Source organism: Oncorhynchus keta, chromosome 11 (assembly GCF_023373465.1).
Source record: "Oncorhynchus keta strain PuntledgeMale-10-30-2019 chromosome 11, Oket_V2, whole genome shotgun sequence".
Lineage (NCBI taxonomy): Eukaryota > Metazoa > Chordata > Actinopteri > Salmoniformes > Salmonidae > Oncorhynchus > Oncorhynchus keta.
The window spans coordinates 19241062-19255537 of NC_068431.1; the positions used below are offsets into that span (position 1 = coordinate 19241062).

General features: G+C 43.0%; 1 protein-coding gene across 3 annotated transcripts in view; it reads left to right on the forward strand.

Annotated features, from left to right (window-relative positions):
* The window catches only part of rasa4 (RAS p21 protein activator 4), a 73273-nt gene that overhangs the window by 12862 nt on the left and 45935 nt on the right, over positions 1-14476 (forward strand). For all 3 annotated transcript variants that reach the window (XM_035779810.1, XM_035779811.1, XM_035779812.1), the window contains 2 exons: positions 896-1009; positions 5310-5371. In XM_035779810.1, the coding sequence (XP_035635703.1) occupies positions 896-1009; positions 5310-5371 (176 nt within the window). The remainder of the gene's footprint in view (positions 1-895; positions 1010-5309; positions 5372-14476) is intronic.

Below are 14476 nucleotides of genomic sequence, written 5' to 3' on the forward strand. Positions count from 1 at the left end.
GTATTAATTGATTTGACTATGGATTTTCAAATCACCCAGTATTGCTATCTGCAGCATTAGTTCTAGGCAAATGTTGCAATTCTTCAGCCACTCCTGGACCTGTGACCAAAAATCAGCTACATATGGACAATACCAAAATAAATACTCTAATGACTCTGCATCCTCACAGCAAAAGCCTGTTTAAATATGGGCAGCACCATTGAGCACTTTCACCATTTTGGAGTAGTCAACTGGGCGGGACTTCCTATGGGTTAAGGAAGGATCATGTTAAGGATCATTAAAAAATGCTTTCTCTTTCCTCATAGAACATGTCAATGACTGGTGTATATACCCACACCATTCCAAACCAGAAAAGCTGATTTTTAACATTCTTAATTAAATTTGGGGGGGAATTTGGAAGGAAAACTATTTCACTCAGTGTAATTCATTACTGGATCATATGTTATAGATATCTGGAAACGCGGGACAGTTATTTTAAAGATTTATGTAATGCCTTTTCCTTTGGAAATAAATGAATACCTCAGTCATTCTTAATGTTGGATGGTCCTGTTTAAGACATTTAGCAGGAATATAAATCCTTGGCTAGCCAGCAGAATATATGACAGTCAAATGACTTGATGGATACCTATTAGCAACAAACAATCAAGGTTTATTGTGTTTGGTCAATGATGCAAACTAAGATAAATCTCTGTCATTGGAAAACACATCGTTACTCAAATTCAGGGCTCCTGAATGACTCAGATGTGCTACTAGATCAATACGGGGACTAGTATAGATTATTGTGTATTTATGCCTGCATCACGTTATTAATATGCCTTTATGGTGTTGTCTTATGACCTTATCTCAATATGCCTTTCAATGTTGATAATAGTATGACCTTATCTATCTCTCCCAGGACGGCTACGATATGGAAGACGCTCTCTCCCTTCTGGGGGGAGGAGTATAACGTTCACCTGCCCCCATCCTTCCATACCATCTCCTTCCATGTGCTGGATGAGGACTCACTGAGGTAATGAGGAGGTTGTATCTTCTCAAAGTCAACTTTTTATATCATTGCCACACAAGGTTTTTACTACAGCAATAGTAAACAATCCTTTCAAGTCCTATGCCGTACTGTATTTTCATTTTGATATTATTTATATCCATTATGGACCCTATTCAAATATATTTAAGTCCTTTTTTAAATACTAATTTCAAAACACTACAGTACATTAACCCTTTACACTCATGGGAATTGGTCTATATGGATAGGACTAAATTTAAATGTTTCTTACAGAGGAAATATGAAAAGCATAAGCATGGTGGAAATTGAAAACCAGTTTTGAGATTATGGGAACATTATTAGACAGGTTGAGGACACAACAGTTCACCTGACACAATACTGAACATAAACATTACGCTGTTGATTTTTACTATACTTATTGCCACGTTTGTTAATCAAAAAATATTGTGCTTGGGTGTTTGCCTTGCTTGTATGACATTTTATCTTGCAAAATACATTGAGTCCTCTTAATTTACAGCATTTCCCTCACTCAGACAACAAAACATTTGCGTAAGTTGCCCAATTAGCAGGAGAGGTGAGGGCGGCAACTTGTCGTGTGCGGTGCTGAAGTTCAGAACGGCTGTCAATCAAAACCCGTGCAGAACTGTGAAGCGCAGTGCTTGAACTCTGACTTTGTTTTATAAAATGTTATTGTAAAGCCACTCCATTCCAATTTAGGCGCTTATCAGTGTCAAAATCTGCCAGTTTCAACCAGTATACAGGTATGAGTCCAAAAGGTTAAAGAATAAGTTACATGAAGAAGTTGTCTTCTGCTTTTTTCAAGGAGGTACAGTACCAGTCAAAAACACTGAATGAGTAGAAACACCTACTCATTCTACGGTTTCTTTATTTTTTACTCTTTTCTACATTGTAGAATAATAGTGAAGACATCAAAACTATGAAATAACACATGGAATCATGTGGTAACCAAAACCGTGTTAAACAAATCTAAATATATGAGATTCTTCAAAGTAGCCACCCTTTGCCGTGATGACAGCTTTGCACATTCTTGGCATTCTCTCAACCAGCTTCGTGAGGTAGTCACCTGGAATGCATTACGGTGAACAGGTGTGCCTTGTTAGAAGTTAATTTGTGGAATTACTTTCCTTAATATGTTTGAGCCAATAAGTTGTTGTGACAAGGTAGAGGTGGTATACAGAATATAGCCCTATTTGGTCAAAAAAATAAGTCCTTAATATGGAAAGAACAGCTCAAATAAACAAAGAGAAGCAACAGTCCATCATTACTTTAAGACATGAGCGTCAATCAATCCGGAAAATTTGAAGTTTATTCAAGTGCAGTTACAAAAACCATCTAGCGCTATGAATAAAACTGGCTCCCATGAGGACCGCCACAGGAATGGAAGATCGTGTTACCGCTGCTGCAGATAAGTTCATTAGTTACCAACCTAAGAAATTGTAGCCCAAATAAATGCTTCAGAGTTCAAGTAACAGACCCATCTCAGCATCAACTGTTTAGAGGAGACTTTGTGAGTCAAGCGTTCATGGTTGAATTGCTGCAAAGAAACCACTACAAAAGGACACCAATAAGAAGAAGAGACTTGCTTGGGCCAAGAAACATGAGCAATGGACATTAGACCGGTGGAAATCTGTCCTTCGGCCTGAGTACAAATTTGAGATGTTTGGTTCCAATCGCCATGTCTTTGTGAGACCCATAATAGGTGAATGATTATCTCCGCATGTATGGTTCCCACGTGATGCATGGAGGAGGTGTTATGGTGTGGGGGTGCTTTGCTGGTGACACTGTCAGTGATTTATTTAGAATTCAATGCACACTTAACCAGCATGGCTACCATAACATTCTGCAGCAATACGCCATCCCATCTGGTTTGGGATTAGTGGGACTAAGACCCAACACACCTTAAGGCTGTGTAAGGGCTATATGACCAAGAAGAAGAGTGATGATGGAGTGCGGCATCAGATGACTTGGCCTCCACAATCATCCGACCTCAACCGAATTGAGATCAAATCAAATCAAATGTATTTATATAGCCCTTCGTACATCAGCTGATATCTCAAAGTGCTGTACAGAAACCCAGCCTAAAACCCCAAACAGCAAGCAATGCAGGTGTAGAAGCACGGTTTGGGATGACTTGGACCGCAGAGTGAAGGAAAGCAGCCAACAAGTGCTCAGCATATGTGGGAACTTCTTGTAGACCGTTGGAAAAACATTCCTCATGAAGCTGGTTGAGAGAATGCCAAGAGTGTGCAAAGCTGTCAAGGCAAAGGGTGGCTACTTTGAAGTATCTAAAATAAGATGTTTTTGGTTACTAGGTGTTATTTCATAGTTTTGATGTCTTCCCTATTATTCTACAATGTAGAAAATAGTAAAAATTAAGGGAACCTCTTGAATGAGTAGGTGTCCATGTCATATCTGCTACGTGGAAACATGCAGTGTATTCGGAAAGTATTCAGACCCCTTCCCTTGTTCCACATTTTGTTACGTTACAGCCCGATTCTAAAATGGATTAAAAATTGTAAAAATCCCCTCATCAATCTACACACAATATCCCATAATGACGAAGTGAAATCAGGTTTTTAGAAATGTTTGCAAATGTATTATTTAAAAAAACAAAACCTTTCTTTCCATAAGTATTTAGACCCTTTGCTATGAGACTCTAAATGGAGCTCAGGTGCATCCTGTTTCCATTGATCATCCTTGATGTCTCTACAACTTGATTGGAGTCCATCTGTGGTATATTCAACTGATTTGGAAGGCACACACCTGTCTATATATAAGGTCCCACAGTTTACAGTGCATTTCAGAGCAAAAACCAAGCCATGAGGTTGAAGTATTTGTCTGTAGAGCCCTGAGACATGATTGTGTCAGCATAGATCTGAGTAAGGATAAACCAAAAAATTGTAGCGTTGAAGGTCCCCAAGAACAGTGGCCTCCGTCATTCTTAAATGGAAAAAGTTTGGAATCACCAAGACTCTTCCTAGAGCTGGACGCCCGGCCAATCTGGGCAATCGGGGGAGAAGGGCAATGGTCAGGGAGGTGACCAAGAACCCAATGGTCACTCTGACAGCGCTCCAGAGTTCCTCGGTGGAAATGTGAAAACCTTCCAGAAGACAACCATCTCTGTAGCACTACCAATCAGGCCTTTATGGTAGAGTGGCCAGATGGAAGCCACTCCTCATTAAAGGCACATGACAGCTCGCTTGGAGTTTGCCAAAAGGCACCTAAAGGACTCTGACCATGAGAAACAAGGTTATCTGGTCTGATGAAACCAAGATTTAACTCTTTGGCCTGAATGCCAAGCATCATGTCTGGAGGAAACTGGCACCAGCTGAAGGGACTGGGAGCCAGGATCGAGACAAAGATGAACGGAGCCAAGTACAGAGATCCTAGATGAAAACCTGCTCAGGACCTCTGGGGCAAAGGCTGGGGTAAAAGTTCACCTTCCAAAAAGAAATTGACCTTAAGCACACAGACAATGCAGGAGTGACTTTGCGACAAGTCTCTGAATGTCCTTAAGTGGCCCAGCCAGAGCCCGGACTTGAACCCGATTGAACATCTCTGGAGAGACCTGAAAATAGCTGTGCAGCAACGCTCCCCATCCAACCTGACAGAGCTTGAGGATATGCAGAAGGGAGAAACTCTCAAAATACAGGTGTCATACCCAAGAAGACTCTAGGCTTTAATCGCTGCCAATGATGCTTCAACAAAGTACTGAGTAAAGGGTCTGCATGCTTATGTAAAAGTGATATTTCAGTTGTTTTTTTTATATACATTTGCAAAAATGTCTAAACATGTTTTTGCGTTGTCATTACGGGGTATTGTGTGTAGATTTGAGGGGAAAACAATTGAATACATTTTAGAACAAGGCTGTAACGTAACAAAATGTGATACGAGTCAAGCAGTCTGAATACTTTCCGAATTCACTGTAGACCTATCTTTTTAATAATAATTTAGTTGTCTCAACAAATTTCAGGGGTATTTAGTGTCCTCTTTTCCCTGGGCTTGCAATCAGCTGCGGTGTGCAAAAAACGGCTGCGCCCCGGTATAAACCAGTAAGCTGATTGAGCTAACATATACAAGTGACCCATTGACTTATCATAAGACCTTTGGACATGAGAAGTTGCTAAAACTACACTATTGCGCAAGAAAAACCTATGACTGCTAGCCTGCATTGTGGTAAACATACACACTGCAGACTCATATGAATTTATTATTGACAGTGGTACAAACTTGAAGAGCAAGTTCAGTGGAATCTACCTAACCTGTAGCCCTTGTGTCGTTCCAGCCGTGATGACGTCATCGGGAAGGTATCGATCAATAAGGAAGCCTTGGCTGCCAAACCACAAGGTGAGACCTCGCTGTGGCTGTGTTTTCCTCAAATCATGGCTTGAGGCAATATAAAGCGTTTTTTTGGCCCAAAACATGTCCAATTATTTAATCATGTGCACTTTCCTTTATGCTAACACTGACCAATTTCTTTGAGTTTTAGCAACTTCCATGTTCTCAGAAATGACGACAGAGAGGAGACTGGAGTAAGCTAGTTGATCTTAGCATGTTGTCGGGTCAAATGAACCCATATTGTTGAACTACGGTACACTACCGGTCAAAAGTTTTAGAACACTCACTAAATTGTAGAATAATAGTAAAGACATAAATCTATGAAATAACACATGGAATCATGTAGAAAAGTGTTAAATCAAAATATATTTCAAATAGCCACCCTTTGCCTTGATGACAACTTTGCACACTCTTGGCATTCTTTCAACCAGCTTCATCTGAAATGCTTTTTCAACAGTATTGAAGGAGTTCCCCCATATGCTGAGCACTTGTTGACTGCTTTTCCTTCACTCTGCGGTCTGACTCATCCCAAACCATCTCAATTTGTTTGGGGGATTGTGGAGGCCAGGTCATCTGATGCAGCACCCATCACTCTCCTTCTTGGTAAAATAGCCCTTCCACAGCCTGGTGGGATGGCGTATGGCTGCAGAATGCTGTGGTAGCCATGCTGGTTAAGTGTGCCTTGAATTCTAAATAAATCACTGACAGTGTCACCAGCCAAATCACACAATAACATCACCCCCACACAATAACACCACCTCCTCCATGCTTTACGGTGGGAAATACACATGTGGAGATCATTGTTCCCCCATACCGCTTCTCACAAAGACATGGCGGTTGGAACCAATAATCTCCAATTTGGAATCCAGACCAAAGTACAAATTTCCACCAGACATTTCATCTTCACTCTACTGTTTTTCCACAGTAAGCTCTACACACATTTGCAAAGTGATTCCATTTACCACATTTAGTACACTGTTTGACACTTAAAACGTCCCAAAACATGTGGATATTGTGGATACAAAGTGCATGGCGAACAAGGAAATTGCCCAGCTAAAGGCAAACAGTGTACTAAATGTGGAAAATGGAATCACTTTGCAAATGTGTGCAGAGCTTACCATGGAAAAACAGTACACACAGTGAGTGAAGATGAAATGTCAATCAAAAAGTCAAACGCTGATTAACTGTTTATTGATTAAGTGACACAAAAGTCAAATATCAGAGACAGAGCAAGCCTTTGCTGATATTGAGATAGGAACACAAGGCAAAGAGCTAAAGTTCAAACTAGACACTGCTGCACAAGTAAACATTATTCCTCTGAATAAGTACTGCAGCTTGACATCTGAATGCAAGCTACAGCCCACCACATGCAGACTGACTGGTTATGGTGGTGAACAGCTCCCAGTAAAAGGTACATGCACTTTCAAATGCAAATACAAGGAAAGTGACATGATGTTGGACTTTTACGTTGTTGACACTGGAGCACCTGCAGTGCTAGGTCTTAAAGCATGTTTAGACATGGACCTCATCAAGCTAGTTTTATCAGTGACAGCACCAGTAGAGACAAAATGTACTGGAGGAGTTTGCTGATGTTTTTTTAAAGGAATAGGATAGGACCCAGACGCAACCCCTGTGGGTTGAAGAAAGAGTGCTCCATGCTCTCCAAATCTGACATAGTCACCAAGGTTACAGAACCGACTGACTGGGTAAACGCATTAGTGGTGGTGGAGAAACCACGCACAGGGAAGCTCCGGGTATGCCTCCACCCAAGAGACTTGAACAAGGCTATCAAACGCCCCCATTATCCTTTACCGACGCTAGTTGGCATCGCACACAAGCTAGTGGGAGCACACTACTTCAGTGTCATGGACGCTAGATCAGGCTACTGGGCTATCAAGCTCACAGAAGAGTCATCTAAGCTCACAACATTCAACACACCGTTTGGACGCTACAGGTTCCATTTAATAATATAATAATGATGAAGTGTATGAAGGCCTCAACGGAGTTGTGACAATTGTGGACGACATCGTTGTCTTTGGTCGAACTAAAGAGGAGTCCGGCTCAACCCCGAGAAGAGCACAGTCTGCGCTACAGAGGTCAGCTACTTCGGACATCTTCTCAGAGCGACTGGAATCAAGCCAGATCCACAGAAAATCTTAGCTATAAAAGAAATGGTGCCACCAAAGAACCGTGCAGAGCTGGAAACAGTGCTTGGCATGGTCAACTACTTAGCATTGGAGAGCCTGGGTGTGAACTTGGCTAATGCACCCCTGCGTCTACTGCTAAAGCAGTCCAGCGAGTTTCTCTGGGACAAGCAACACGACATTTCTTTCCAGAATGTGAAAGACTTGATCACGAGAGAATCAGGACCAATCCTTGCCTACTATGACCCCAACAAAGAGCTCAGACTCCCAAGTGGATGCATTGAAGTATGGACTAGGTGCAGTGCTACTGCCAGAAGGAAAGCCCATTGGTTACGCTTCCCAATATCAAATCAAATCAAATCAAATCAAATTTATTTATATAGCCCTTCGTACATCAGCTGATATCTCAAAGTGCTGTACAGAAACCCAGCCTAAAACCCCAAACAGCAAACAATGCAGGTGTAAAAGCACGGTGGCTAGGAAAAACTCCCTAGAAAGGCCAAAACCTAGGAAGAAACCTAGAGAGGAACCGGGCTATGTGGGGTGGCCAGTCCTCTTCTGGCTGTGCCGGGTAGAGATTATAACAGAACATGACCAAGATGTTCAAATGTTCATAAATGACCAGCATGGTCGAATAATAATAAGGCAGAACAGTTGAAAACTGGAGCAGCAGCAGTCAGGTGGAATGGGGACAGCAAGGAGCCATCATGTCAGGTAGTCCTGGGGCACTGTCCTAGGGCTCAGGTCCTCCGAGAGAGAGAGAAAGAAAGAGAGAATTAGAGAGAGCATATGTGGGGTGGCCAGTCCTCTTTTGGCTGTGCCGGGTGGAGATTATAACAGAACGTGGCCAAGATGTTCAAATGTTCATAAATGACCCAGCATGGTTGAATAATAGTAAGGCAGAACAGTTGAAACTGGAGCAGGAGCATGGCCAGGTGGACTGGGGACAGCAAGGAGTCCTCATGTCAGGTAGTCCTGGGACATGGTCCTAGGGCCCAGGCCAGTTGAAACTGGAGCAGCAGCATGGCCAGGTGGACTGGGGACAGCAAGGAGTCATCATGTCAGGTAGTCCTGGGGCATGGTCCTAGGGCTCAGGTCCTCCGAGAGAGAGAAAGAAAGAGAGAAGGAGAGAATTAGAGAACGCACACTTAGATTCACACAGGACACCGAATAGGACAGGAGAAGTACTCCAGATATAACAAACTGACCCTAGCCCCCGACACATAAACTACTGCAGCATAAATACTGGAGGCTGAGACAGGAGGGGTCAGGAGACACTGTGGCCCCATCCGAGGACACCCCGGACAGGGCCAAACAGGAAGGATATAACCCCACCCACTTTGCCAAAGCACAGCCCCCACACCACTAGAGGGATATCTTCAACCACCAACTCACCATCCTGAGACAAGGCCGAGTATAGCCCACAAAGATCTCCGCCACGGTACAACCCAAGGGGGGCAACCCAGACAGGCCGACCACAACAGTGAATCAACCCACCCAGGTGACGCACCCCCAGGGACGGCACGAGAGAGCCCCAGCAAGCCAGTGACTCAGCCCCGTAACAGGGTTAGAGGCAGAGAATCCCAGTGGAAAGAGGGGAACCGGCCAGGCAGAGACAGCAAGGGCGGTTCGTTGCTCCAGAGCCTTTCCGTTCACCTTCCCACTCCTGGGCCAGACTACACTCAATCATATGACCCACTGAAGAGATGAGTCTTCAGTAAAGACTTAAAGGTTGAGACCGAGTTTGCGTCTCTGACATGGGTAGGCAGACCGTTCCATAAAAATGGAGCTCTATAGGAGAAAGCCCTGCCTCCAGCTGTTTGCTTAGAAATTCTAGGGACAATTAGGAGGCCTGCGTCTTGTGACCGTAGCGTACGTGTAGGTATGTACGGCAGGACCAAATCAGAGAGGTAGGTAGGAGCAAGCCCATGTAATGCTTTGTAGGTTAGCAGTAAAACCTTGAAATCAGCCCTTGCTTTGACAGGAAGCCAGTGTAGAGAGGCTAGCACTGGAGTAATATGATCAAATTTTTTGGTTCTAGTCAGAATTCTAGCAGCCGTATTTAGCACTAACTGAAGTTTATTTAGTGCTTTATCCGGGTAGCCGGAAAATAGAGCATTGCAGTAGTCTAACCTAGAAGTGACAAAAGCATGGATTAATTTTTCTGCATCATTTTTGGACAGAAAGTTTCTGATTTTTGCAATGTTACGTAGATGGAAAAAAGCTGTCCTCGAAATGGTCTTGATATGTTCTTCAAAAGAGAGATCAGGGTCCAGAGTAACGCCGAGGTCCTTCACAGTTTTATTTGAGACGACTGTACAACCATTAAGATTAATTGTCAGATTCAACAGAAGATCTCTTTGTTTCTTGGGACCTAGAACAAGCATCTCTGTTTTGTCCGAGTTTAATAGTAGAAAGTTTGCAGCCATCCACTTCCTTATGTCTGAAACACATGCTTCTAGCGAGGGCAATTTTGGGGCTTCACCATGTTTCATTGAAATGTACAGCTGTGTGTCATCCGCATAGCAGTGAAAGTTTACATTATGTTTTCGAATAACATCCCCAAGAGGTAAAATATATAGTGAAAACAATAGTGGTCCTAAAACAGAACCTTGAGGAACACCGAAATGTACAGTTGATTTGTCAGAGGACAAACCATTCACAGAGACAAACTGATATCTTTCCGACAGATAAGACCTAAACCAGGCCAGAACATGTCCGTGTAGACCAATTTGGGTTTCCAATCTCTCCAAAAGAATGTGGTGATCGATGGTATCAAAAGCAGCACTAAGGTCTAGGAGCACGAGGACAGATGCAGAGCCTCGGTCCGATGCCATTAAAATGTCATTTACCACCTTCACAAGTGCCGTCTCAGTGCTATGATGGGGTCTAAAACCAGACTGAAGCATTTCGTATACATTGTTTGTCTTCAGGAAGGCAGTGAGTTGCTGCGCAACAGCCTTCTCTAAAATCTTTGAGAGGAATGGAAGATTCGATATAGGCCGATAGTTTTTATATTTTCTGGGTCAAGGTTTGGCTTTTTCAAGAGAGGCTTTATTACTGCCACTTTTAGTGAGTTTGGTACACATCCAGTGGATAGAGAGCCGTTTATTATGTTCAACATAGGAGGGCCAAGCACAGGAAGCAGCTCTTTCAGTAGTTTAGTTGGAATAGGGTCCAGTATACAGCTTGAAGGTTTAGAGGCCATGATTATTTTCATCATTGTGTCAAGAGATATAGTACTAAAACACTTGAGCGTCTCTCTTGATCCTAGGTCCTGGCAGAGTTGTGCAGACTCAGGACAACTGAGGTTTGGAGGAATACGCAGGTTTAAAGAGGAGTCTGTAATTTGCTTTCTAATAATCATAATCTTTTCCTCAAAGAAGTTCATGAATTTATCACTGCTAAAGTGAAAGTCATCCTCTCTTGGGGAATGCTGCTTTTTAGTTAGCTTTGCCACAGTATCAAAAAGGAATTTCGGATTGTTCTTATTTTCCTCAATTAAGTTAGAAAAATAGGACGATCGAGCAGCAGTAAGGGCTCTTCGGTACTGCAGGGTACCGTCCTTCCAAGCTAGTCGGAAGACTTCCAGTTTGGTGTGGCGCCATTTCCGTTCCTGCAACTGCATCTAGGGTATTGCGCAAGGTTAAATTGAGATCCTCAGTTAGGTGGTTAACGGATTTTTGTCCTCTCGGACTGTGAAATCAACTACGCTCAAATCGAAAAGGAGCTCTACGCCATTCTGTTTGGATGTAAATGTTTCCATCAGTACGTATATGGACGACAAGTCATTGTGGAATCCGACCACAAGCCCCTTGAGTCAATTATGAGGAAACCACTAGCCGCAGCCCCGCCAAGGCTACAGAAATACGACTTCACAATCACTCACCATCCAGGCAAAGACATCCCTTTCGCAGACACGCTCTTCAGGAAGTTTCTTACCTATAAGGACAGCAGCCTCAGTGAAGGCATGGACATGCAAGTGCACACTGTGTACAGCAACTTACCAGTTAGTGACACAAAACTGAAGGAGATCCAAGCAGAAACAGAAAAGGACTCACAACTCGCACAGCTGAGGAAAGTCATACAGGATGGATGGCCTGAGGAGAAAATGCCCTCGGAGCATCTCAGAATTCTGGAACCATAGTTCATCACAATCACAGATCAACGGAATAATTTTCAAAGGAGAGCAAATCATTATTCCTACCAGTCTCAGAGAAGAGATTTTGACAAAGATCCATGCTGGACACATGGGCATGGAAAAGTGCAAACAGAGAGCACAGGACATTTTGTTTTGGCCCGGAATGTGCAAACAAATAGAGGACATTGTTGGTAAATGTGCCATATGTCTTGAATGACGCCCCTCAAACACCAAAGAGCCAATGTTACCTCACTGTATCCCAGACCGACCCTAGCAGGTCGTGACAACCGATCTGTTCACCTGGATCAACGAGGACTACATCGTAACAGTGGACTACTACAGCAGATACTTTGAACTCGACAAGCTTCACAGCACCACATCTGCAGCTGTGATACACAAGCTGAAAGCATCCTTTGCCAGGCATGGTATTGTAGAGACTTTAATATCTGACAATGGGCCCTGTTACAAATCAAATGAGTTTGAATCCGTCACAAAAGCATGGGAGTTCACACATGTCATCACAAGCCCACATTACCCTCAAAGTAATGGCCTTGCTGAAAAATCTGTGCTGATTGCTAAATCACTCATAGACAAAGCAAAAGCAGACAAGAGACCCCTAGCTCAGTCTCCTTGAATATCGCAACACTCCAGTTGACAACTTCAAATCACCAGCCCAGCTCTTGATGAGCCGCGACTTTGCTCCATCCTTCCCAGCACCAACCAGCAGCTGCAACCTGAGGTCGTCAGCTACAAGGAAATGCATGAAAAACGTGCACAGAGACAACAACAACAAAAGGGATACTACGACAGGTCAGCTCGACCACTGCCACCACTGATCGACGGAGAGTCAGTTAGAATGGCCTCTGGAAGCCAGCAGTTGCAATCGTCGTCACCTACTGAACACAAAAGAACAACACGCTGATGAGATGAACTGTTCCCCTGAAAGAGTGTGATGAACTACACACACACACACACAGCACAACATACTTACCTGCACACCACAAGAGCTGTTGACTGACACACAAGCATGCTCAGCATCATATCGCATAAGGTCAGTGAGAGAGGTCAAGCCCAGAGCTGTCCTAGACCTGTGAAATGTCAAAGGGTGTAGGCGGATTGCTGCCAGAGAAGAGTTTCAGACTGTAAACTTGTTATTGAAAGTTCACTTTAAATGCTTTGGTATTGTATTTGTTTGAAATGTTAAGATGTCATTTCTACTGTGAGAGTTGAGTTGCTGAGAATCCCTTGTTTGAAAAGTAACAGTATGTTGGATTATTGTTCAGTCTGTTGATTCAGTTGGTCTAGTATGCAATATAAATGGTTACTTACCTTGAGTTCAAACTGCAGAGCATGGCACACCTGTTCATTGAAATGCAATCCAGGTGACTACCTCATGAAGCTGGTTGAGAGAATGCCAAGAGTGTGCAAAGCTGTCATCAAGGCAAAGGGTGGCTATTTAAAAAATGAGATTCCTCAAATATGTTTTGTTTAACACTTTTTTTAGTTACTACATGATTCTATATGTGTTATTTCATAGTTTTGATGTCTTCACTATTCGTCTACAATGTAGACCTTTTGACCAGTAGTGTATGTCTCAAATCGTCCTTCCAGTAAAGGAATTCCCTCTACCCTGTAAGAGTAAAAGGGATCAGATGAGTTCAGGAGTAAAGTCATCTTGTGTGCTTAGTCATTATCTGGACTATTGATTCAAGGATCCCCGCATTCCACTGTTGCCATGACGCTGGTGTGGTGAGTCATCACATAGCCCTAGAGCATACTTTTGTTTTCTAAATAACGGACACGACAATCACATGATCGCATAGGTTCACAAGTGGACACTCCTTGAATGAGCGCTTTAAACAAAGTCTTACTCACTTGTTTCATAAGTGTTTTTTCACTGAGAAAAGGCCCACTGGATTTTAATGGGTCATATGGTTAGAATAACACTTATCCCACCAACGCTGCTTTGAGCCATTGTCTGATCGTCTCTACCTGTTGGCTTACCTTAGTGTTGGCAGGCTGACTCACTGGGCAAAACACAGGGGTGACTACTGAGGGCCTGAGTCACACTTCACAGTAGGGTTGTGACACCGATGCTGGTCGTGGGGGGGTAGTCTTACTCCGTTTTATCCCACGCAGGGATGATGGTGACTTTCTGCCACTCACGAAGACGAGGGTGGGATCACTCATTAGTCTTGGTGGGTGGAACTTGCCAAAGGTGTAGCTAATAACTCCAATGAGCATTGGGAATTTAAACATTCTGCCACATCTTACAAATACACAAGATACTTCTAGATAATTACGAGCTGATTGATCAACTCTGATATTCACATGGTAGCAAGCCAACTGGCATAATGGTTAATTACTTCCTATAATATGAATGTTGTTTATACAGGATTTGTGTACGGCATCATGAATGCTTAAGACAGGCCAATGATATACATTGGGGAGAACAAGTATTTGATACACTGACGATTTTGCAGGTTTTCCTACTTACAAAGCATGTAGAGGTCTGTCATTTTTATCATAGGTACACTTCAACTGTGAGAGACGGAATCTAAAACAAAAATCCAGAAAATCACATGATTTTTAAGTAATTAATTTGCATTTTATTGCATTACAAGTATTTGATACATCAGAAAAGCATAACTTAATATTTGGTACAGAAACCTTTGTTTGCAATTACAGAGATCATACGTTTCCTGTAGTTCTTGACCAGGTTTGCACACACTGCAGCAGGGATTTTGGCCCACTCCTTCATACAGACTTCCTCCAGATCCTTCAGGTTTCGGGGCTGTCGCTGGGCAATACGGACTTGAGGCTCCCTCC